We start from the raw sequence: 25,731 nt of genomic DNA, 5'->3' as shown, positions 1-25,731 counted from the left end.
TCTTTCCTAGCCCATGTGTATTGAGGTGGCTTGTTGTGCGTCTCCCCCCCCCCACCCCCCCCCACCACCCCCCAACCCATCACTCCTCTGGCTCAGACAAACCACTTAGCACAGACCAGAAATCAAACCCAATGCTTTCCTGGTCTTTGCGGCCAAGCTTCACTGAGCTACTGAGCATCAGCTAGAAACTACAACAGCTTCTTCATAATGGATCACCTTGAAGACAGGAAGCTGCAGCTTGCTTGGCCACATTCATTGCTTGTATAATAAAAGCAAAATACTGCGGATGCTGGAAATCTGAAATAAAAACAAGAAATGCTGGAACCACTCAGCAGGTCTGGCAGCATCTGTGGAAAGAGAAGCAGAGTTAACGTTTCGGGTCAGTGACCCTTCATCGGAACCTTCATTGCTTGTATAGTGCTTAAGTATGTTTATGGAACAGTTTTCAAATTCAAACAAGTCCCCCCCACCCCCTCCACTCATCCCTTTCAGGTTTTTTGTTTCCTCATGTAGTGACCTGCTCCTTGGGCTCTGATGCCACCTCTTGACGTCAGCATTAAAAAGTAGAACTCCCAAGTGTCCTGCCACATGGCTGAAGCTTTCAATTTACTGTTTTACTCAACATTTTAATTGTTCTCTATCATAATTACTCAACATTCACCTTTTGAAATTAATCTTTTCAATCTCTCAACTCCCAAGGATTAACTTCTGGTTTCACTTTTCTGAAGTACCCACCTGTCCTGCATGCCATCTGTGCTGGTGGCAGTGCTAGAATCCCCAATTTTAACTTACGGGCAGTCCTGCAGGCAGGAGCCAATATGGACAGGAAACAGTGTGAGGCACAGGAAATCTAACTCCTGGACCTCATCTCTTGGGCTCTGTCAGTCTCCTGCCTGAGCCTGGCAGGAGGCACTAACTGGATGGAGTGAAATTTTGGGCAGCCAGAGACTAACACCAGGGAGCCAGAGGGGCAGTTTCGGTGAGTCAGGGAATGTTTAGAAGGGGGTTTGGCAGGGCACCATGATCGGGGGAGGGAGAGGGAAGCCCAGGATAGGAGAGACCAATGTTTCCTTGTCGGGCCTGAAAGTCTACTGCTCCTGTTGGCCCATAAAGAATAAAAACAATTAAATTAACTTACCTTTCTGGGATTTTTCTGGCCCCAAATCAACTTGCTACCAGGTTGGCTGGGTGGAAAGGCTGATCTGCATATTTAAAGTTGGACATCATTGTCTTCTGGGGGCATCCTCTTGCCTGCTCGAAAGAGAAGGTTAAGATTGCAACCTGCAGGATTGGAAGGTTTATTGCTGTAGCCCTTTTAACTGCCCACCAACCCACTCACTAAGACATGAGGTGGTATACAGCTTCCACTCAGTTGAATAACTTCATATAGAAAGAGTTTTATGGAGTGAGTCTCATCATTATAAATTCCTTTAAAGATCAAACCATCAAAAAATTATTCAGTTGAAACTTCCTTTTTGTTTTATTTTACCTTTTTTATTAATTTAAAAGACTTCCAGTTACTGACTGAGCTAAGAAAACATCAGTGGAAATATAGTTAGTAACATGGGGTTTTGGATAGAAGTTAATGTCCCTGAATATGGAAGGGAGCTGGCTCGATTAGTATCGGTGAAGACAATTATTAAAGAACCCCTTATTAATGACTTGTTTGTTAATTCAACTCCCTAGTACTAGTTGGATCAGTACATCCAATAATTAATTTGTTCCTTTATCTGACAATGTCATTAGCAACGCCTTGAGCTCAAATACTCCACGCCAAAAAAACAAGAATTAAATGTATATTTTAAGGAAACAGACTGGGAGCCTTCTTCTTTAAAATTGACTGTTTATTTTTGATTGGGAGAAGTTCTTTATGCTTTCCATCTGTGAAAAACTTACCCAAGCAACATGTGTGAACAGCTATCATTACAATGAACACCTTCATATGCTGTAGATACAATACCTGTACAGGTAATTTGATGTTTTGCATAATTTTAATAGGAGCTTGTCACTGTATGATGATTCTCTCTGTGATTTTCTCTTCTTGCATCTTCTTGGTTAGAAACACCAGACTGAATTAAGCTGAGGGATGTCCATGGTAACAGCAAATCAGTAATCTATTTCTCAGGAGAGAAGCTTTGGCCAGAAAACTTATGTTGCCATTAAACAATGAGACTAAACTCTGCTGTTTCTGATTTCTAGATCAGCGAAAGAACGGAATCGTTGAACCGTTCGCTGAAGAAGAGGTAAGAAAATCTTTAGAAGTAACATTGTTGCTCAGATCATTTTCCTCATCAACACTTGACTTTACCTTTCACTCTCCCCTGCATCTTGGTTTCTCAGTTTAACCCCTACAGCTCCTTCCTCCTCAGTTAGTCCACCAGATCTGCCACCAACACCTGAGGCCACTAAGCACCTCTGCAAAACCCCAGGATCAAACTCTGCTGTCGCCTGGTTGACTTTCCATTCTGTTTCAATTCTGTTACTCCATTGGCCAACTTCTTCCATCATCTCAGCTAATACTCTGCTCTTCCAATGGTTCCTGGATACACCCCTTTTTAACTATTGACTTATCTCACCATTGTGCCTTAACCCTGAAACTTTAACTTTGGACTCATTCATATTGTATGTTCCCTGGTTTGCCTAAAGCTCTGCTGTGCCAATGTAGCCCAGACTCTTTCAGTCCAGTCAGTTATGGATTTTTGCTGGTGCTCTGGACCTGAACCCAATACTTCCATCTCCTGCCTCCATTAGAACAGCAACTGCAACTAGCTCATCCTCCTCTCTCTCTCAGACCTTCCCACTCAGTGATCCCATTGGGGAGCTAACCTCCTCCCTGACCTGCTCACTTAATCCAGCACTGTCTCACTGGACTTGCGGATGGAGCAACAATCACCACGGTTGCCACCAGGATGTCTATTCACCTGTGAACATTTGCCATTTAATCATTGATGATTGTTTTAACCTCGACTTTGATGGAAACTTTGCCATGTTCATGGGTGGGGACACCTTGCTCACAGCAAAGCCTCCCCGGCTAGCCATACTTACTACTATCTCTCCTCTCCAAACCCCTTATTGTCCTTATCAGTATGTCACAAAGTGGCCTCTCCATCTACTCCTTTGGTACCTTCTCCTCGTTTAGTTATCTCACCCTGTTCCAGCCATCACCTGAGCCCTACACTAGGTTTTTCACCATCATATCCTCCCTCAGCCACTGCAACAAGCAACTCTTCATCCTTAGCAATTTCAGTCACGACCTCAAAGTTCCTTGCCCCTTTTCCTCTCAATTCACTTTCCTGCTGTCTTCCATACATTTCTCCCTCCAGAGAAACTCTTCTCCCTATATTCATAGTCATGACCTCACCCTCTCCCATGTCGTCTCTGGCAAGGACAAACTTGAGCTACCTTGCATGCAACCATCCATTGATAGATTTGACTTTGCCGCATCAAGCTCTATCAGACCTTGATCTTCTCTGCCAAAACTGCTTACTCATCCAGAATCATCCTGGAAAACCCACCTTCTTTTGTTTGCTTCCAACTGCCTGCTTAACATTCTCTCCCCTGCCTCCTCCACTCTCATCTCTAAGAATGTATGAGAAGCTCATGGATTTATTTTGACAACCAAGAGAGAGACCATATATTGTGCTGCCTCTTCTGCTTCCTTCTTCCACTTGCTCAACAAGCCAAACCTCAGCCTCTTACCCATCCCCCCTATCTCTGAACACCTGTTTCTCACATTTTTTCCTCTTCTTCCCTTCACGCCCTTTCCAAGCACAACTCATCCATAAGACTTACCTCCTACTCCCTCAAATCCATTTCCACTAAACTCCTGATCCTCCAGCCCTACAACTTCCCACTCTCCCACAACCCATCCCTCTGTTCCTCTGAATCTGACCTCTTATGCATTCCCCCTCCCTGTGCTCATCATTCATAACTGTAATTGTAGCCATCAATGCTTCATGCTCTATAATTCCCTCCACAAACTTCTACAGCCCTTCACCCCCTTCTCTTTTTTAAGACTCTCCTTTTAAGACCCTCCTTAAAACCCTACCTTTTGCCGTCCTTACCATTCCTTTGGCTTGTTGTCCATGTTTTGTCACACATCTTGAAGCACCTTTGGACATATTTCTGCATTAAAGGTATTCTATAAATACAAGTTATTTTTCTTGTTACATACACGTTATAATGCTTGTGGATATGATTCCACTATAATGCTAAAATGTGGACAGTTAGGAAAAATGGTTCCCCTTCTAATGTTTTAATGTTTCTATGTGACAGTGCGACTTTTAAAAATATTTTTTTGAAAATATAACTTTTGTTATAAAATCCATTTTTTAAATTGCAGTAATAGTGTTAAGAAGACCCAGCCCATAACGAACATATCAAAGATTGACGAACGATTGGAGCAGTATACCCATGCCATTGAGGTAATCTGATTTACTCATGTACAGCCACAGATACGTATTGATTTTTACCCACAAACCTTAATCTCTTGAAAATGGAATTGTTTTAAGAATCTTGGATATGTGCGGGTCTTGCAGGTTTTATTGCTTTATCATTTTGTAAAGTCACTTTGTGCAGCTTGGAAAGGTATATGACAATCGCCTGATAAACCCGTTGACTGGGCTTTAGTGCTACTGTATGGCCAGGTCTTAGTGTCTGGACAAGAAAGCTTAGGGTTACTGTCCCTTCAAATTTTTTTCCCTCCCAATGGAAAAGTCCTTGAATTGCATAGTGTCCTTCCACACAGTGACTATGAAGTCATCACTATGAATCTGCTTTTTACTATTCACTGCCATAGTGGACTAAAGCTCATTGTGCGATTCGCTTTTTAGTTCTCAATATAAAATAATTTATTAATGAAGGAGTGGTAGAGAATTCTTGTTCAAATTTGTAGCTGGTGTCTATTACCACTGCCATTTTGTCAGGCCACAAGTCTTAACATTTCAGAATAAGTCAGTGTTCTAAGATTTGCTGTCATCTAAGTAAGTGTGTTAATAACATAATCAGGATCTGAGCCTGATTGTGGAAAGAGTGGAATGCTTCTCCAGAATTAGGGTTTGAATCAAACTGATAAATGTAGTAGAAGTCTCCTCTCTGCTAGCAGTGCAGGCTCTATATGAAATGGACTTGGGTCAGTCTTCATTTACTTCCTGTTAAATGTGGAGTTACAGTTTAGGAACTGCCCCAAATTTGCATAAACTGGCAACCAGATTCTTTGAAGTATGGAATTCTTTCATTCTTGCAGGAACCACAAGTATAACTATATGGGAAATAAAAATGCCATGGCAATATAATAAAGGGAACTATTCTGAGGTTCAGGCTGGCATATTGTTAGTGTAGAATATAGAATCATACAGTGGCCTCCTTCTGTGCTGTAACTATTCAGCCCATCAAGCCATGCCAGCTCTCTTCAAGAGCAATTTAACTAGTCCCACTCCCCTGTCCTTTCTCCATAACCCTGCAATTTTTTTCCCTTCAGATGCTTATCCATTTCCTCTCTGAAAGCAAGTAGAAATGACATTGGAGGTAACTTTTCTCTGTGTCCAACCTTACTATACCTGACCTGGAAATACTTGGTACTGATCCGGAAATAGAAAATGTTCCATTAGACCACTATCAAAAATTCTTGTCCTAGAACATGCAAATATTGACCCAAAAAAAGGACATTGGAATTAACATTGCTACACTTGAAATGCTGTGAAAACAGCATCCAATTTTCATCCGATGCTACTAATTGTATCTCAACTGATATTAATTCAGTTCCCTCACTTTCAGGCTCAGTATCTTGTCCCAGCCAGCACCCTGGCTTAAGGGTTGTATCTCCACTGGCATTATTGCAGTTCCCTCACACTGCTGGCTCAATAATTCCAATGTTAATAATTTATCCTGATTCCAATTCAGCCACACCATCAGCCTTGAGCCAATATACTTTTCCCCCATGTGTACCCTGCTGCGATACAATTAGCATTGACTATTGTAAGTGGGTGAATATTGAAAATATATTAAGGGAAATAGTTAGAAAAAGGCAAACGAGGATGGTCACCTCAATACATCCCAAAATGCTTTACTGCCAATGAAGCTTTTTTGAAGTGGAGTCACTGTTGTAATATAGACCAGGAAGAAATTAACAGTTTAATTCCTCATGTAAAATTGGAAGTCTTGGCAGGAATTTCCTGCGGGTTTCTGAACCCCGCCATCAGGCTCAAATGGGGGTCAGAATCCTGCACTGTGAGAAACCTGTGATTTTCCCCAGATTGGCCAAGTAATGGCCACAGGGCAGGCTTGCCATCCTATTAAGGAAAGCGGGTGAACTCTCAAAGCTGAAGGGACAATCACCTCAGTAGAGGTGCCCACTCTCCAACTTTTTCCAAAGTTAACTAAAAGTTAAAAAAAAGGCAGCAACCTGGTCACCACTGTGGACGGGTACGCCTCCATAGGGTGACCTGCGGCAGCTGCGGAACCCAGGCAGGCAGGCAGGGAGTGCCTCTAAGCCCGCCAGGAGTGCTGGCCCTCCTTGTCTGCCATCAGAAGGCCACCTCCAGGAAGCTAAACTGTCCCTTGCTGTCTGCGGGGAGCGGGAGGCAGACTGGAAAATCCCTGTCGGCCTCCAACAATTGGTCTTAAGTGGTCATTAATTAGTTGAATTGGCCACCCGCTGCTTGAGATGGGTAGCCCTGCTGCACCCTCACTACCATACCACCCCCACCCCCTTGCCGCCCCCCCCCCACCCCCCATCCACACAATGCCACCTCTGGGAAAATGGCCCAGGAGTGGGATGGTGCCAGGGAACCTAACACTCGTTCTGATGAAAGGTTTTTGACCTGAAACATTAACTCTGTTTCTCTCTGCTCAGATGCTGCCAGACCTGCTGAGCGTTTCCAGCATTTTCTGTCTTTATTTCAGATTTCCAGCATCCGCAGTATTTTCCTTTTGTATTCGGCCTTACAGTGTGTTTGAACCTAGGTAGTGAGTACCACTAGAAACTGCCTGTCTCATTACCTTGGGGTGGTGTATTAATTCGTTGATATTACTCCAGACGATTGTTGTTTGTTTACCTTCATTTAATAATATTACACTCTCTCTCTCTCTCTCTCACACACACAGAGCACAACAAAATCACTCAGACACACGTCACTGGACATGCCAAACCTATCAGAGGATGTTGCCACCAAGAAGAGCCTATGGGAGACAGGCGATGCTGCAAGTAGCTCAGTTACCAAAGGGACACCATGTAAGGTAAGAGACTATTTTTGTCACTTGTGCGCCAAATTGGACCATCATCTACAAGTGCACACTGATCTATTTGGCTTGACATCTGCAGTTGGGTGAACTGGAAACCCAATCTCTCCTGTGAGACTCAGCAAGGTCTTCCAGCTTAATGTTGAAAATCCAAGCCTTCGTCAGCTGTCATATCCTGTATCTTCATTCAGTGTCCTAGCCAACACCACAAAAGGATTTATTTTAAGATACCTCAAGAAAGCTGCTGTGAATGGAAACAGCCAATCTGTTGTAACATGGGGAATAGAAGTCCAGTGAAGATCAATATCCAGATTTTAAAAATTCACTTCACTGGAAGTAGGGAAAATAAATACGCAGGCATATCACAGCTATTAGTCCATCTGTTCCCACACCCACCAAGGAATAATTTTAAGCATTGTTATACATTAAGTGGCTCCTTAGAAAACAAATATGAAGTTCTTTACCATAAATCAGCTCTCTGTGCTATTTGCTGTTGTTGTGCAAACACTGATCTTTCAAACTGCAGAAAATTTGAGGAAGTTGAAAGTTCAGACAAATATTGAATGTGTGAAGTACAAAAAAAAATTATTAGTCACTCAAGGAGTATCTTTGGCTCCAGAAGCATTGGATTGCCATTTATTCTATTTGCTACATTATACCAGTATACTAAGCAATCAGATAAATCGACATACATTAAAAAATGGAGTGGCCAATCAGAACTGAGGGTATCAGTCTTGAAATGAGTTAAAATTGGAAAGTTAGCGGCTCCTTGCCAACATAATTCTATTGTAATTCACCAGAATTGATAAATACCTTGCTCCTTTCAGTCTCTGGATCCCTTTTATGCTGGGTTTTCTAACTTGCTCTATTATTGTGTTTAGCAAAAGGTGTGGACAGTATATTTCCAAGTCAGAATGGTGATTGACTTGGAGGAGAACTTGCAGGTGGTGGTGTTCCCATGGCCCTACTGCCCTAGTTCTTCTAGGTGGCAGAAGTCACGGGTTTAGCAGGTGGTGCCAAAGAAGCCGTGGTGAGTTGCTGCATTGCTTCTTGTAGATGGTACACAGTGCTGCCACAGCCTACCGAAGTGAACATTTAAGGTGTTGGCTCAGGTTCCATTCAAGCAGGCTGCTTTGTCCTGGATGGTGTTGAGCTTCTTGAGTGTTGCTGGAGCTGCACTCAAGCAGACAAGTGGAGAGGATTTCATCACACTCCTGACTTGTGCTTTGTAAGTTGTGGAAAGGCTTTGGGGAACCAGGAGGTAAGTCAGTCACCACAGAATACTCAGCCTCTGACCAGCTCTTATAGCTACAACATTTATATGGCTCGCTAAAGCCTGGCTCAGGTATAAAATTAAAACCCGACGTAGGCCCGACCAGCCAACAGCCAACCCGGGCCCAAGTCCTTTAATTTTTTTAAATGCCCAACCTGACCTGAAAATAACAAACATATTAATGAAACAGAAAACAAATCGAAAAAAAACAGTACAGTCCAGCCCGAGTCGAGCCGAGCCTATATGCTGGACTTAGAATACAGACCCGACCCAACCCGACACATGTAGTCTGTTTGGTCGGGTTCGGGTCGGGGAGCCAGGCTTTATGGCTCGTCCGGTTAGGTTTCTGGTTAATGGTAACCCCCCCAAGATATTGATAGTGGGGGATTCAGCGATGGCAATGCTGTTGAATGGCAAGGGGAGATGGTTAGATTCTCTCTATTGTTGGCTATAGTCATTACTTGACACCTATATAACATGAATGTTACTTGACATTTATCAGCCCAAGCTTCAATGTTGCCCATGTCTTGCTGCTTGTGGCCTATTATCTGCCACTTAAGGGCCTCCTCCTGCCTCCGCTTGTACTTCACCAGCAGCCGGTGGGCAGCTGCGTTCCCCCAGGAGGCCACCATGTAAAATCTGGCGGCCGTTTTGCAGGCTGGGAGAGGCCTTCCTGATCAGGCACCCTGTGCCCCATGGAAGGTCCCCCCCTGGTCCAACCGCCCACAATACACAACACTCCTGCTCCCCCCCACCCAACCAAGCCCCCTTGCCTCGCCAGAGCCGGCCGATTGTCCCTGGCAAGCCCCCACAAACTTACTCTCATCCCGGGGCCGGCGTCCCTCTTGCTGCTGTGGCTGGGTGCAGTCCCAGCAGCGGCCACTGCTCCTGGTGGCACTGCTGGGGCTCAGCTGCCGGCCTGTTGACTGGCCAGCAGCTCTTGGAGGCAGGGCTTCCTGGCTGAGAGGCGTGGAAGTCCCGCCCAAGGCCATTTAAAGGCCTCGGAGGCATAAAATCCTGATGTGGCTCCCAGGCCTGGTGGAGGCTGGCTCATACCTGACCTTTTGGCAGGTGGATGGGGCCTCCCGCTCAACTTAAAATTCTGGCCCCAGATTCTAATGAGTTTTTGTTAGGTTTTAACAAATCCTTGGCTAGAAACAGACAGAAAAGCAATGCTGGCCTGCAATCAATCTCTAATACTGCCAATATATTTTAACCAACGAATGATTGAAAATTAAAAAGTGATTGTTAGAAATGTTGTGCATTTGGGTAATCTGACTCATCGAAATGTAAGATAGGCCTTGGTATTGCTTGGTACTTGGAAAAAGACAATATCAATAATGAACATGTTTGCTCTTGTTATCCCTCTACTTGCTGATCTCATCTGTTTTATCCAGGATACTGACGGACTGAAAGTGGGTGTCTGTGACCTCATCAATCAATGGGTGAGCAAGAACCCGGAGCTCAGTCCCAGGGCCAGCCCCTCCAAACCAACGGTAAGGACACATAACTGCATTCTCTGACTTTTAGTTGGCTTTTCATTGCAATGGCAAATGTTTATTACAATATAATGTTTTGGAGGGGGACAGGTCCCCTTCTGTACTACATTTTTGTACTGACAGCTAGTCTCTTGTGGTTTGTGCTCACTTTGAACAGAAATTGATGATAAAGGGGAAAAAAATTGCACCACAGGTATCTTATCTCAAATGATACAAAATATGAGTTTTTCCATTTGTTTCCTTTCTTCGTCTCTATTGAGAGCAAATATAAACATGACACAAATGATACTATAAAAACAAAAGTGTGAAGGACATGCCTGCCTTTAGTGACATTCTGTTAATCTGAATGTTCTAATTGGCATTATTTTAATGCTGACATTAACCTATATATTTCAAACAGAATAACACCAGCGTTAATGTAATGCTGATCTGAAAACCTAGACTATTAAGCCATGTGTCCAACAAGCTGGTATACTACTGGAGATTTTGGTGTGTTGAGAATAGAGGATACAGCCATTGTTTTCAATTAGAAATGGAATTATAAAGTATCCTGGGGTCAATCTCCAGTCAAAGCATGGACACTACAGTAAGGCTCAGATGGCTCCTACTGGAATGGTCTCGTGTGGATGTTAAACGACCTCCACAGTCAAATAATGTGTTAGCATTCAGTGCCTTAGCTCACACATAAAGCAGGGCCAGATGAGTGAGAGGTAGCAGAGAATGTCCTGCACTTGTAGAGACATGCCTCGCCCAGGACTGGTGCTTCCAGGGGAAGAGTAGGAAATACTGAGGACAAAAATGGAACTTGTATACCTTTTCAGTGAATTAAAAAGAAAATCCTTTATGCTACAATTTGCCACTGAATAGACAGGCATGATCATGTACTGTGCCAAATGTATCAATGTACAAGTGTGATTTGTTTGGACCAGCTGATGGCTTACGAATAAACACAGAACACTGAGATCATTTTCTAGAAATCTTATGACTCACTTCAACATTTGTTTCTCTTAATGTATGAATCACAGTAGCTAAAGGAAATACAAAGTCCACTTCTGTATCAAGGGCTACAATGTAGACTTTAGAGATTATGGAGTATGTACTTAACAGTCAAAATAAGATACCTGGGTTGTACTCGAGTCAAGGAATTAATATATAGAATATATAATTAATATAAAACAGAAAATGCTGCTAATACATGGCAAGTCCAGAAGCATCCAAAAAACAGGATTAAATTTTAGGTATGGACACTTCATCAGATAGTCTACATGAAATGTTAAGCTGTTTTCTCTTGAGATATACTTTCAGCAATTTCTATCTGTAATTTAGATTTACAGGCAATTTTTTTATGTGTGATGGACACTGTGGGGTGGGTTACAGGCTGGAATTTTGTTGAGGGGTGAATAGTTTAATATAAAATTATCCCAAAACAAAAACTGTCATCCAGTGAAACTTTCCCAGTGATAGCAGTGTTTATTCCAAGATCAGTTAGGATTGCGACTCAAATAAAAGCAAAATACTGCAGATGCTGGAAATCTGAAATAAAAACAAGAAATGCTGGAAATACTCAGCAAGTCTGGCAGCATCTGTGGAGAGAGAAGCAGAGTTAATGTTTCAGGTCAGTGACCCTTCATCAGAACAGAGGGTTGCGACTCAACTGTTTTTTGAGCAAAGTGTCGGACAATCCACAAGAGCTACACCAGAAATTAAAAGTATGTTCTCTTCAATGTGTTAATTTATTTTGCGCTGGTTTCCATCTTGTGAAAGGGAATTATTATTTATTGATATTAAGGCTTTCTAAAAGAATGTCAACTGCAGCAAAGCAAGCAAATATAAGTTAAACTACAAACCAACTCCATGGCTAGTTTTAGCTTGCGTATGTGAGGATGGCTTGTTGGTCACACTCTTGCTGCTGAATTAAAGGTTGTGCGTTCAAGCTCCACACCAAGATTTGACTTCTCAGTCTGGGCTGTCACTCCAGTATAGTACTGAGAGTGCTGTCTTTTTCCTGGAACTGCTGTCCTTTGGATGAGATGCCACCAAGGTTTTGCCTGTTCAATTGGCCAGCATTTCTCCCTTAACCAATGCTATGAAAAAACCTGACTAATTGATCATTCAGCTCATTACTATTGGCGACACATTGCTGGAGAAGAATGGCTACTTCATTTGATGACAGAATAGCAGCCACTGCAGCTCACAAAGAGGTTTGATATCTTTTGGCAATGTGAATATCTTTCATTTCTTGGAAAAAGGAAGCAGTTCTAAGGTCTGTCCACTTTAGTTAAAGACTTAAATCTTTTAGTAGATGTTGTTTTTCATCCTGTGCCTATTTGTTCTTTTTCTTCTCTTCTTCAGGCTTTCTCCAAACCTTGGATTTGCTTTACCTCTCAGTATCCTCTGGCTCTGACTATTTTCTCCTTCTGCATCTTCTGTGCTTTTTTTAAAATCATCCTGTATCTTGGCTGTCTCATAAGGTAATTTTCCTGACATCTCTGAACAAACTGCAAGGCGTGTTGAAAAGTGGCCAGTTTGGCATGTGTGACTAATATAATAGCAGACATGGTTACCCTGGAGCTGGGAATGCATTCCTTTCCATTCACTAAGGTTTCTTGGGGTTTTTTGTAGCAAAATATCCTGAGGATAGCCTATTCAACATCTTTGCAGGTCCTTTTAAGTCACTAAGAACACATTCTTTAGGAATAAATTCTGTGGGATTTTCAGGGTCAGGGTGTAGAACTTTTCAGAGAAATCTCTGTAGGTTCTGATATGCTATGTTTCACATTACCAAATATGAGAAGATAAATAACAGAAGATTACCATGGGGAAAGCAGTAATGGCTTTGATGGAAAATATCTTCTCTGCAGTTGGGACAAGGAGGAAACCCAAACAATACTATAGTTGTCCCTCAGTTTTCTCCTCTCCTGTTTTTAAAAGTGTTGACACTTGCTAGGCTATGGATCCAAGGACATTGAGTACCACCCAGTGTCCAACCTAAGTGGCATTCTTTGATTTGGGTGAATGTGAGATTTTAACTCACTCAAAACAAAGTTAAAATTAGGTCCCATTCAATGAGTGTCTATTGCACATGGGGAGGCATGACAGCTCAGCTTCATCCCGTCCTCACCTGGCATCGGTACATGCGCATTTTTCACTAATGTGATGGACTGAGACAAGGAACGCGATTACCTGCCCCCCCCCCCACCCCACCAACACCCCCCCACCTCCCACCCCACTCAGGGTATTGAGCCTAGATTTTGCAAGCATACTACTACTTTTCCTGAGATCAAGATGATTTGGGTTCTGTAATTCTCCCTCGGAACTCCCAATGTCATTCTGTGTTTGGTTGGGATCTCGGGCATTGAGACCACTTGTGCCAGTTTCTCCTTCCTGACCAAGATGGCATTCTCTAATTAGGAGAATCCTAAGGTCCCATCTCTGACATCAGAGAAGAGTGACAGCCCTGTGATCGTCCACGCAGTTAAAAAGCCATCACAAGGTAACTTCCCCTGTACAATGAAGCATATACTGAACTAGTTTTATCATTCAGGGGTCACTAAAGTTCCCTGGGAATGTGGCAACAGAAAGCAAATGTAAATTCTTTGAGACACCCCAATCCCAAATTTTACTCTTCTGTTTAAGCAACATTCAATTTCAATTCATGATGTGCTCAATTGAATTTAACTGTAGAAGCAACCTGTAATTCCCTATAGTGTAAACGTTTATTGTGATGAAATATAGGTATGATGGGCTTAATTAGGTAGAATTTAGATATAATTAATACATGATACCTTTTAGAGTTAAAAATTGAATCAATGGTCAGTTTTCAAGACTCACTGAAATTCCTTTTAAGGGCAGAGTTAAAAATCCATAAACATCCCTGTTACAATAGAATGTGAACCAGAAACACCTTTTAAGTTTAAAAAAAAATCCAGGTCTTCCACGGTCTCTGCTACAATGGAATTAGAAGATGAAACACACTGAGATATCCTATGTGAGGTCAGTACTGATAACTATAAACTTAATTTGTTGATAGTGTTAGTGATACAGGCAGACTGACTCAAGAGGATGGTACAAGGTACGTTTATTACATGACAAATTACATGTTATAAAAAAAAAATTTAAAATCCATTTGCGGCACCTTTGATTATTTTTGAGATCTCCTGAAATATTTGTGATTTTTTTGGACTTTCTCCCTAAATCACATATTATTATATGGCTGGGAAGATGGGTCGGTAGGTGGGTGACCTCTTCCACTGATGCTGGTCCTGAGCAAATCGTAAAGAACTGTGCAAGAACAGCCTGAGGTGATTCTTTTAGTTCCAAGTTGGAGAAGCACCTGGACTGTGCTCAACCTCCTTGTGCCTCCCTACCCCCAAAAGCACAGCTGAGGCTAGAAGGGCTTTGAGTGTCCCTATCATCCCATTTGTACTTGCAAATGGATGACAATGACGGATCAAAAATGGCATGTGTAATAGAAGCACTGACTTAACATCAAATTCCCACCCATTACAATGTCCAAGTGGAGTTGAGATTGTGTTTTGAGTTGAAATGTGTAACCATAAGTGGAAATATTGATATTTGTTTCAGTTTATGTGCTCAGGGAATTCTTAAGACAGTGTTACGACAGAGGTGGGAGGACTGCACTCTTAATTTAGTCCCACTTCTCCACAGATCACACCATATATTTAAACTTTTCCCACTTACCGAAACAATCAATTATATGCTCTATTTTTCCCCAGAATAAAGCACACCAACCAGGTTTCTTTAATAAACAACAAAATTATCCATTTATTACAAACCAAGTCTTAACCAATAATGAAGTAAACATATGCACAAACTGTAATTAAAAGCCCCTTATTTATCCGAGCCCACACACAAACACAACTGGATAACCGGGCCAAATAAAAGGGATTTTTGTTACAAAAAAGCAGAAGGAATAAAGAAATATTTCGACTGCTGGTGCCTTCCAGTAAAACTTGTTTACATTCAGTCCAAACCTTCTGGTAACTTCTTTTATAAACAACCAGAAAGTTCAGCCTCTTCAAGATTCCAGAGGAATCAATGTCCACAATCCAACTATAATTTCTTAAAACATATTTTACAAAGAAAAATAGAAGCACTCATGTAATAACAAGTTCTCAAAACATAAAATACCAGCTAGAATTTAAGCATAAAGCATGGAATTTTATCAACTTAGTCCCTGCCGGAATCGCGGGACAATTTGCAGATCGAGAACCTGAATGGTGAAGGAACAGGTTTTTCTGAACCTCCTTCCCAGAGCCACAGCATTAGCATCCCACCTCTGGATTGCTCAACCAATTAGGGAGGATTTTTACTTAAAGGGACCACGGCATGGGTTACAATAGCTCACTAGCACTTGGATTTTTTTATTATTCTTTCACGGGATGCGGGCATCACTGGTAAGGCCCGTCCTTAATTACCCTTCACAACTGAATGGCTTGCTGGGCCATTTCAGAGGGCAATTAAGAGCTAGCCACATTGCTGTGGGTCTGGAGTAACATATAGGCCAGACCAGCTATGGATGTCAGATTTCCTTTCCTAAAGGACCAGATGGATTTTTATGATAATCAATGCTAGTTTCATGACACCACTACTGAGACCAGCTTTCAATTCCAGATTTTTATTGATTAATTGAATTTAAATTCCACCGCTGTTGTGGTGAGATTTTTAACCCATGTCCCCATGGTATTAGCCTGGATCTCTAGATTACTAGTTCAGTGACATTACCACTACACCACCATCACTGCCAGCAACTACAGCAACAGAGATGGAACCTGGGATGGCTGCTCCCCGGGTCTCTTACTCTTACTTGGAGATCCTGCTGTGGGATCTGAGGTGATCTTTCCCTAGGACTGGACGAAAAAGACAATCTCTCCATCCAAGCAAGCGTGGATGGAAGTGGTCGAGGAAGTTAACAGCAAAAATGTGTTCCTCCAACCTGGAGAAAGTGCACCAAGAGGGCAGCAAAGATGAGTGGCATAACACTTTCAGGTGCCAAGCTCCATGCTCTGACTTTCCCAGCATTATCCTGCACAGCATTCCTCACAACACACCTTGCAGCTCCACTAATGCCTCTTTCTGCAGCACCTCACACCTCCATCTGAGCAGCCAACACTCACACTCATCCTATTGCCCTCTCACACCCATGCCTCACAGTCACTTTCCACACAAGCCATTGTGAACGCTCACAAGTCTCTGCTTTCTCTCTTTGCAGAGGAGAGCACACAACCCTAGCAAGATTGGGGAGGGACGGGGTGGCCATCCAGTGACAGGAACTTTATCAGCCCCTGGAAATGTGTGCCCACTTGGTCCACTGGGAATGAGGTCTTGGTCTTGTTCCAGGAGGCTGCAGATGTCAGCAGCGACCTGCCATGAAAACCTGAGGCACTCGTGCTCAGACATGTGGAGAGAGCTGATCCTCTGCCTGTAGATCATATGTTGGGCATCTCTCCTCCTTGAACTGGATCTTGTTGTCTATCCCTTCTGACGGCTGAGGAGTAGGCTGCTGTTACTGGTGTTGCTCCTGCTGCTGATGGTTCTGCTAGTGGTGGTGTGGTTTCTGCTCTTGCCCCTCATCAGAGGTGAAAGGTGGAGCTGCATAAGCTGTTCCCATGCAATAGCGAAGGCTGCCAGCGGGGAAGTGCAGCTGAAGGTGAGTGAAATGCTAGACAGGTGAGTGCCTTCCAAGAAGTTGGCAGTCACTTGTCAAGCAGTGATATCACTCCGTGGGAGAAGAAGTGCATTGAAGAGCAGCCTCTCACCTGGCCATGGCTGGAGATCTTCAGTGTAACTATTCAAAGCCTTCCCAGCTTGTCAGTTTCACTGACGAAGCTCTTCCCACTGTGTACTCACCTTGATGATCTTGACAAGTTGCTGGTAGGTCAGGAAACTGGTGCCCTAGTTGTTAGATTGAGGTTGAAAACTGTTTTTAATTAGCTTTTCTTATGTACCTTAATTACTTACCGGCCAATCAAAGGGAGTTTGCTGCTCACTTTCAATCCTGCCCCAATGAAACCTGTTGTGGGGGTGGAGGGTAGGGGATAATGCCAGGATCCTGCCCCGATGTCAATTTTAGGGGATTGATTCCCCAGCCATGCCCAAGCACACCTCCCCTTGCCTGGGAAAATTCCACCCAAAATGTTTTGTTATTTTTGGGCAGCCTGCTATACTGAGGAGTAGAGCTATGGAATCCAGATCTGAAGGTAATATTTCCTAGTATTAAACATTCAAACCTCAGCTTCATTTCACCCCAATTAAAAAAAAACAAATGAAAAACAAAATATGGCAGATGCTGGAAATTTGAAATAAAAACAGAAAGTGCTGGAAATACTCAGCAGGTCTGGTAGCGTCTGTGGAGAGAGAAACAGAGCTAATGTTTTAGGTCGATGACCTGAATCATGCCCCCCCACCCAGTCACTTTGCAGTTGCCAATTACATACATCAGGACTCAGTTAAAACTGTTTGCGAACAATTTATTCACGTAACTTTTAAATTGTCAGTTGCAATCATGTTGAAATTTCAAGCCTGACACAAATGGATACAGGTTTTTGGAGGGCAGTGTCATGGCTATTCTGTGCCAAATCAGCCAAGTCTGGACACCTCCCCCCCTCACCCCCAACCTCTTCCCCCACAATCCTTCAACCTTAGCTCTGCTTCTGGAGATCCTGAAGGTTCCTCTGGTCCAATTGCAAAATTAAGCTTTACACTTCATAAATATACCTTTAAAATGCTGAAATAACCTTAAACACATTTTAAAACTTTAATTTTTTAATATAAAAATTCCTTAATACTTAACCACAAGTTTCTCTCAGGTGCCTTGTGGCCCACTATATGAAGGCCCCAATGCTTGCTTTATAGTGATGCTGTTACTCATGGTGCCCACTACTAAGTAGTGGAGGGAAATGAAGCATATCCCACCTCGCCACCATCATTCATTGGGAATACAGTGGGGTTGTAGCAGGTAATGCTGCCCACCATCAGCAAGAGAGAGGAAAATGGCTCAAGTGCTTTTCTTGGGGCAGGGTTATGGCTTCAGCTTTACTACCCAAATTCCCTCAATTAGCTACTTTGGGTAGACCAGGAAATGTGTGGAAAAATGAAGGAAAATCTGTTCCAAGATGTTCTGTGCATCTGGAGGCATGCACGACTCCTCAGTTATATTACAGTTTGAAGTGACTCCCACAGTTGCTTGCTATTGGATATGCCACATTGTACAAATGGTAATATTCATTGATGTCCCCATGAATTCATTGCAATGTTATGCAGTGGCTTGCTGCTAATGTTTACAACTCTTAGTTCTCTCTGGTTCATATGTTTCGATACAATAAAGCCAGGCGGAAGCCGATAAGAACCTCGGCTGAGGTCCCCTCGCTGTCATGTGTACAACGGTTGATATGCAGCACTCCATTGTGGCCTGAAGGAGCAAACAAATAGACCTTCTGTTGCCTTAAATTCAAGGATTGCAGCTCAATAGAGATTTTCTTTCAATAGTATCAGGTAAATCATTACAAAGCAAACCAATCTTTTCCATGGTAACCTGATTTTAGTGAAGAATGATCCTGACAAATTACATGACTTTGCAGTTAACTTTTCTAACAGAAAATTAATACCAAATGTTTGTCGGTCATTGTGCAGTTAACAGGCCTGGTTACTAAAAGGAGAGAGAGCAGATTACAAGTTATAAGAACCTTTCACATTGCTGCTCGTGCTCCAGGAAAGTACCACTATGTGGCCTCTTAGTGCTGCTAATGGTGAAGCTGTTGAATCTGGTGACAGTACATAAGCAAAGGAGTGGACCTCTGCTGCCTGTAGAATAAGACAAGTAAGGCAGGCTGTTTGCAAGCTTAGCCTGCTGCGGGGACATCTGCATGTTTGCTGCCAGTCATTATCTGGTAAAGTAAAACTATTTACAGACACCTATTTTTAAAGTATAATTTTCAGCTGTGAGTCTGGCTATAATTGGCCTTGGTGATGTTAGGTGAGAGAGGGGAAATCATCAGGTAGGACTCCATCTCCTGATCTTGTTCAATTCACATATGTGGGCGTTGGGTGGGGACAGGATGTGCTGCCTTTTGTGGAGGAATAAGCTGAATAGTCACGGTCTCAACTCATGCATGAAAGAAGGACCTTTGAGCAAGATAATTTTGCCTCTGGAACTGTGCCCAGCCAGAGTCAGAGCCTTCAGGACAAAAAGGAGAAAAAAATCTCACTTCAAAAGTGAAAATGCTGCTCCAGATTAAAAACACTAGGAGGGATCACTGGACAATGATTAGGAGCAGGAAAATGAGTTGATATTTTGACCTTCCTTTGCCAGGTGCCCTGAGGCCAAAGTCATTTTCTCTGAATTGAATTGAATTGAGGCACTGGTTCCTCTGTTATGTCAGTTATATTTACCAATAGATACAACATCAACTATTATTTTCCCTACAGTGACGTGAGTGAGCAGCAGCGAACACACTGCCTACTCTCACCTTTGTGAAATTGAGGAAAGGCTGACTTCCATATATTTGTGCATTTAGTGCTGAATGTCAGTTTTCAACTGATTTAAAAGAGGTGATTATGTTGCCACTCTTTAAAATATGAATGGCGGTATGATATTGCTCAGAGTTTATTATTTAACTTTAAAAACAAGGTCTTTTTTGATTACCTCAGAATTGGCCTATGCTTTTATTTGAATCTGGAAATTTCCTCTCTGACCCCATAAGGTGAATAAAACCAGGAGATCACTGACCATGAGGTACAAACCCAGATCCCACCTACTTTCTGTACACAGTAGATGGCACATCCAAGGGAAAAAAAAATATCAGTAAAATTAAAGGCAAAGAAGTTTATTGTTCTGGTTCTTTCACCACCAAGCTCCTTTTTAAATTATCTACGGAGTGTAAGCCTCCTCTTTCTTGCTCTCTTGGACTGTAACTGTCCTATGTGAATAAACTGTGGACAGTTTCAATTTGGTTCCTTGAGGCAGGCAAAAAAAGCATAAAAACTCCCACAATTCAGTACAAATTGACTGTAATTCAAAGAGAGCACAAGAATGACTGGCATGTCATCTTCTGAAGTTAGAAATAAAGCACGAGGCCAAGGGAACTCTACTCTGCAAGTGGCTGAACTACACCTTATCTGCAAGTGCTTGGTTACTGAAATAAAAGCAAAATACTGCGGATGCTGGAAATCTGAAATAAAAACAAGAAATGCTGGAACCACTCAGCAGGTCTGGCAGCATCTGTGAAAAGAGAAGCAGAGTTAACGTTTCGGGTCAGTGACCCTTCCGAAGAAGTGGTTCCAGCATTTCTTGTTTTTATTATTATTATTATTGCTTGGTTACTGACCCTGGTTCTTAAAATCAAAACTTATTCTATTCACCACCTAATGGCCATAAAAATTCACTCCATTCTAAAAAATTGAGAAAGTTGAGATGTAAGTTTATGCTTCTGAAAACAAAAGTAGAGCATGATTTTTAGATTTAGTAAAACTCAATGACATGAGTCCAAAAACTGAGGTTCATTGAAACTCGAGTGTCAGCCTTCTGGGACGGTACTGTACTTGAATACAAAATTTGATGCCTTTTCGCAGAGACAGAAGTAGTTCATTGATGCATAAATTATCCAAACTGGAAGTATTCCCACCCAAGATACCAGACACAGAGAAAACCAGAATAGGATATAATTTGAGGTTGTAAGACAATAACACCCCCTACTGGCTGTCTCCATTGGTTACATGCTGGATAACATTGGCATACATTTATCATTGGCTGTATAGCTAAACCTATGTCAGCTGTACTTTAAGATTGATAGACAATTAGAGTACAGCTGAGAGAGATTAATTTGTCTTTAACAACTCGCCTGAGTAAGGCACTTCTTATTCAGTCAAATGTATTGGAATAATTGTATCAGATGTTTTAGCTTAATTTAGTTACGAGTAGTCTTACATTGGAATCAGAGGTTTGTGACTTCAAGTTATATTCCAGGATTAAGCATGTAGGTTAATAACCCTGTGGCTGGCAGAACTTGGAGATATTGTGTTTCAGGTGAGATGTGAAAACAAGGTCCAAGTGCAAGTTAGAGATGCAACTCGACTATTTTAGATACTTTCTGAAGAACAACGAGGAAACCTGACTCTCAATTTTCTTGCAACCAAGGTTACAAAAAACAGATCAGCTGGTCATTCAACTTGTTGCTGCTTGTAGGATCTTTCTGTAAGGAAAATGTTAGTCAAATTGCAGAAACACTCACTGAGGTTTTAAAAAACAGTAACTCATTATATCTGAAGTGCTGCAAGACGATATTGAGAGTAGTGATATGTTGCTAAATAAATGCAACTCCATTTTTTTTCTTTTGTTACTCAACATCTGGTGAGCAGAGGCAGTTTTTTTTTAGATTGCACCATCTCCAATGTAGAGGCTGAGTTTTATGATGTGTTATTCTAGCTTGTTTTAGCATGGAGTTTTAACTGTTCCATTATTTTACACCCCTTCCTTTTCAAAATGTTGGAATAATTCATGATGGGTGTATTCAAAATATTTTCTATTAAATGGAAAAATTGTTAATGCTGCACTAGCATTCAAGAATAAATTAGGTCTGTAATCAGATGAAAACTAGCAACATTGAAATGCTAGTTATCCAGCTGAATTTTCCTGGCTTAAAGCCTTGGATAAGATGTTGCCTTATTGCACAAACCAGTAACACCAATCTCATCCTGTTCAATATAAATCAGTTACACAGTCCTAGGAAGGCTCAATGTACATTAATGGTATTGTTTTTATTTAATTTAGAGATACAGCCCTTTGGCCCACCGAGTCTGTGCCGACCAACAACCACCCATTTATACTAACCCTATAGTAATCCCATATTCCCTACCACCTACCTACATTAGGCGCAATTTACAATGGCCAATTTACCTATCACCTGCAAGCCTTTGGCTGTGGGAGGAAACCGGAGCACCCGGCGAAAACCCACGCAATCACAGGGAGAACTTGCAAACTCCACACAGGCAGTGCCCAGAATTGAACCCAGGTCCCTAGAGCTGTGAGGCTGCGGTGCTAACTACTGTGCCGCCCGGTATATGCTGTGTATGCTTTTGTTCAAGGGACCAGGGTGTGCTACACCATATGTACAAAATCAATATGTAGAGACCTTGATTACCACCATTTTCCAATATCTACCAGTTAAATCACTTGTATTATGGGGATTAATAGAGATTTCATTACATTGGTGAAATTGTAGATAAGTTACTTACTTTGGCCCATATTTTGCAGTCGTCATGATTGTTGTCGTTACTCATCTGAAACTGAGTCCGTACATGTGCCGTTAAATGCAGAAATTGAGACGTCGCTGTCAGTGATTCTGTGTTTCTCTGGAGGGTGTGCTATTGAGGTTCCTCCAGAATGCAATCAATTAGATATCATTGAACTGATGAGAATACTGATCTTACACACTCTGTCTTGCTGTGAAAATTCTTGAAAAAGTTACACCTTGTTGAATGAGGGCTAACTGGGATTTTAATGGTGTGCTAAATTCATAATTATTGCTAAAGAATCACACTAGCCTGGAACAGTATATTTACATTTGTTGAATTTCAAATTTCTTGAGTATGATCCAAATATTTTTTTTAATTTGTTTCATATTTCAGTTTTTACCTTAATCCCATGTGTATGTCCCAATCATTTATTATTTGTAAAATTAAAAATTAATAGTGAAGGGATTCTGTAGTTTTTACTTTTGTGGTTTGCTGTTTGTGAGATACTTCAGTGTGATTGGCTGCTTACCCTGCTTGATGACATCCCTGCTGCTGGATGCCTGGAGATCCACTTAATTTGCTACCAGCCTCAAACTGACATTGGGAAAGGAGAAATCCACACCAGAGAAATGGCTAAAACTTTGTGGTCAGTTTTCTTTTGAAGCCAGTGATGAGTGTTGTTGCGTCACTGCTGACCATGAAATCTAGCCTTTTAATTTGGAATCCCAAAGAACAAATCTCCTTCTTATTCACTCATTGGGCTGGATTTTACCTTAGGCGGATCGGAATTCACCACCGATGTGAAAGTTGGTGGTGAACCCGCTTCCACCTAGCCCGGGGATCCGTCCTGCATTTTACGGGTCCCCGGGCTTTAATTGTCCAGAGGCGGGACTTCCACCCACTTGAGGGAGGAGGTCCCGCCTCAGTGAGCTACCGGCCAATCAGCGGGCCAGCAGCTCTTAGTCCCAGCAGCGCCACCGGGACCGGTGGCCACTGCTGGGACTGCAGCCCAGCCGACGCCATGGAGCCTGGAGGGAAGGTATGTTGGGCTTGCCTCACCAGGGTGGTCGGTCCTTCCCTGGTGAGGCTGGAGTGGTTGTTGGGGTAGAGGGCGTCTTGGGTCCTGGTGTGTGTTGGGAGACGGCGGCCCTCAATCGGGCACCCTGTGCCTGACTGCCATGTCCCATCGCAGGGCGCGGAAAGGCCAGCAGCTATCGCTGGGTGGCCTTTCACGTCCCCAGCACGCCTGCTTGCCATGGGTAAAATACCCATGGAGGTGGGCGAGGGGCATTAAGTGGCCACTTAAGGGCCTTGATTAGCCTCGGGTGGGCGGGCCATTCCCCCCCCCCCCACAAACCGCCATAAACTTGACTGGAGGCGGAAGCGGGGCGGGTAGGCCTCCTGGACCTTCCCGCTCAATTTTACGCCGCCCGCACGCCACCATCCGACCCGCTGGGGTGGTGTAAAATTCAGCCCATTGTTTAGAATGCACTGCTCTTTTATTCCCATTTTATAGAACTTGAGAAGTTGCAATTCTTTGGATATAATTCCAATAAAAAAAACCTCATTCGCTCCCATCATACAGAATTCCCTTATCATTCCTTCCCAATAGTTCAATCCCTTTGTAGCAGATGTGTTTGGTTTTACTTCAGTGGCTGTTCCTTTAAATTCCGTCATTGATAAGCACTCTGAAAACTGACTGTGGTTCAAGTTCTGGTACCATGCTTATCTTATAATGTTGCAAGTTTCATCAGTTACAGCCCTGAGAGGATCAAATGAAATTTTAATACTGTTCAGATTGTTCACTTTCTATACGACTGACAGATGATTTTCAATTAAAAAATTGATTGAGCAATCAATTATTCAAAATCCAGAAAGTCTGGGAAATGTTTTTTTCCCCAGGAAAAGGAGATGTTCTGTTTCAATTTAGGAGTCAGTTTGAGAGAAGGACCTGGTCAATTTGAAACTTCTAAGAGAAAGAAAAAATCCATTTGCAGCTTCGAAGAGATATTTTAGGTTAACAAAGGTTTTCGCAGTGGTCACAAATGTAAGAAAATAAACACCATGTAATATAAATGCTACTTAAAAGGGTTAGCTTAGAACATAGAGTTGTATCCTTTTATTAGTTATATGAGGAGGAGTTTAGATTAGATTAGATTAGATTAGAGATACAGCACTGAAACAGGCCCTTCGGCCCACCGAGTCTGTGCCGACCACCAACCACCCATTTATACTAATCCTACATAATTCCATATTCCTACCACATCCCCACCTGTCTATATTTCCCTACCACCTACCGATACTAGGGGCAATTGCTAATGGCCAATTTACCTATCAACCTGCAAGTCTTTGGCTTGTGGAAGGAAACCGGAGCACCCGGAGGAAACCCACGCAGACACAGGGAGAACTTGCAAACTCCACACAGGCAGCACCCAGAATTGAACCCGGGTCGCTGGAGCTGTGAGGCTGCGGTGCTGACCACTGTTAATTCAAAAGATTTCTATTACAAAATATAACTGTTCCATGACTGTTACTTATTTACGTCTTTTATTACGTAAATTCATTTAATCGCTTTAAACTTAAAATATAGTATGAAGGTATGATGCTGTATTCATTCTTTGAAGATGAGAGAGAGCCTGTGAAAGAATAAGATAAGTAAAATATAACAGGTTTTGTTTTGTTCATTATCCTGTACATATTATCGAAGGCTTACCTAGGTATTAAGATAAGTGAGGACAGCCACAAAGGTAAACAGAATGGGGTCATGGGTATGAAAGTAATTCAAAATCTAAATGCCAAGCAAAGACTCGAGTAAGCTGGGTGGAAAAGAATGACAAATGTAACAATTGTAATTAATTGAGAAATGCAGTGTAGATTTTTATTTGGATAAATCGTGTTTGAAAAAATCTGGATGAATGGAATTTCACATTGATCAATCTTGTGTCATTCTTCAAAAAGAACACAGTACCTTCCCTTTAATTGTATAGGCTCCATTTCTCCCCTCCCCCACAAGATTAGAAGTAGTTTGATCAATGTCCAAGGGGGGCACATGTGTGACTCTGGTTGCAAATGGTTGGACCCCCCCATGTCCCAGATGCTTGTTTCCCTACTATAATGAGATAATGGGCTGGATTTTAAAGCCCCTCCGCTGTTGGGAATGTTGGCAGGGGGACAATGAAGATTGGTGCGGCAGAGGCACGCCACCAACCCCGATGGCCAACCCTCATAACAATCTCGGCGGTGCCGGCGAGACCTCATGGCGGCTGCCCTGCCACTTGGCGACGGGACCTCCATTTCAATATGTAAACTAATTTACATACCTGATTTAATGAGGGGCCCGTCGCCTCCTTAATCGCCACATCAATCCTCATTCGGGCAGCCGACAATGCCGCACCTTCAAATCCCCGTTCGGGCAAACGTGGCACAACACCTGTGGGGAGGGGGAGGAGGACATTTTTCTCTGTGCGG

General features: G+C 42.5%; 1 protein-coding gene across 5 annotated transcripts in view; it reads left to right on the top strand.

The window, feature by feature from the left end:
- Positions 1-25,731, top strand: part of lsp1a (lymphocyte specific protein 1 a) — a 389,495-nt gene that overhangs the window by 322,473 nt on the left and 41,291 nt on the right. For all 5 annotated transcript variants that reach the window (XM_068046220.1, XM_068046217.1, XM_068046218.1 and 2 more), the window contains 4 exons: positions 2,200-2,243; positions 4,343-4,424; positions 7,105-7,236; positions 9,910-10,008. In XM_068046220.1, the coding sequence (XP_067902321.1) occupies positions 2,200-2,243; positions 4,343-4,424; positions 7,105-7,236; positions 9,910-10,008 (357 nt within the window). The remainder of the gene's footprint in view (positions 1-2,199; positions 2,244-4,342; positions 4,425-7,104; positions 7,237-9,909; positions 10,009-25,731) is intronic.

This window comes from Heterodontus francisci, chromosome 14 (assembly GCF_036365525.1).
Source record: "Heterodontus francisci isolate sHetFra1 chromosome 14, sHetFra1.hap1, whole genome shotgun sequence".
Classification (NCBI taxonomy): domain Eukaryota; kingdom Metazoa; phylum Chordata; class Chondrichthyes; order Heterodontiformes; family Heterodontidae; genus Heterodontus; species Heterodontus francisci.
This window is presented reverse-complemented; position numbering and strand designations above follow the sequence as displayed.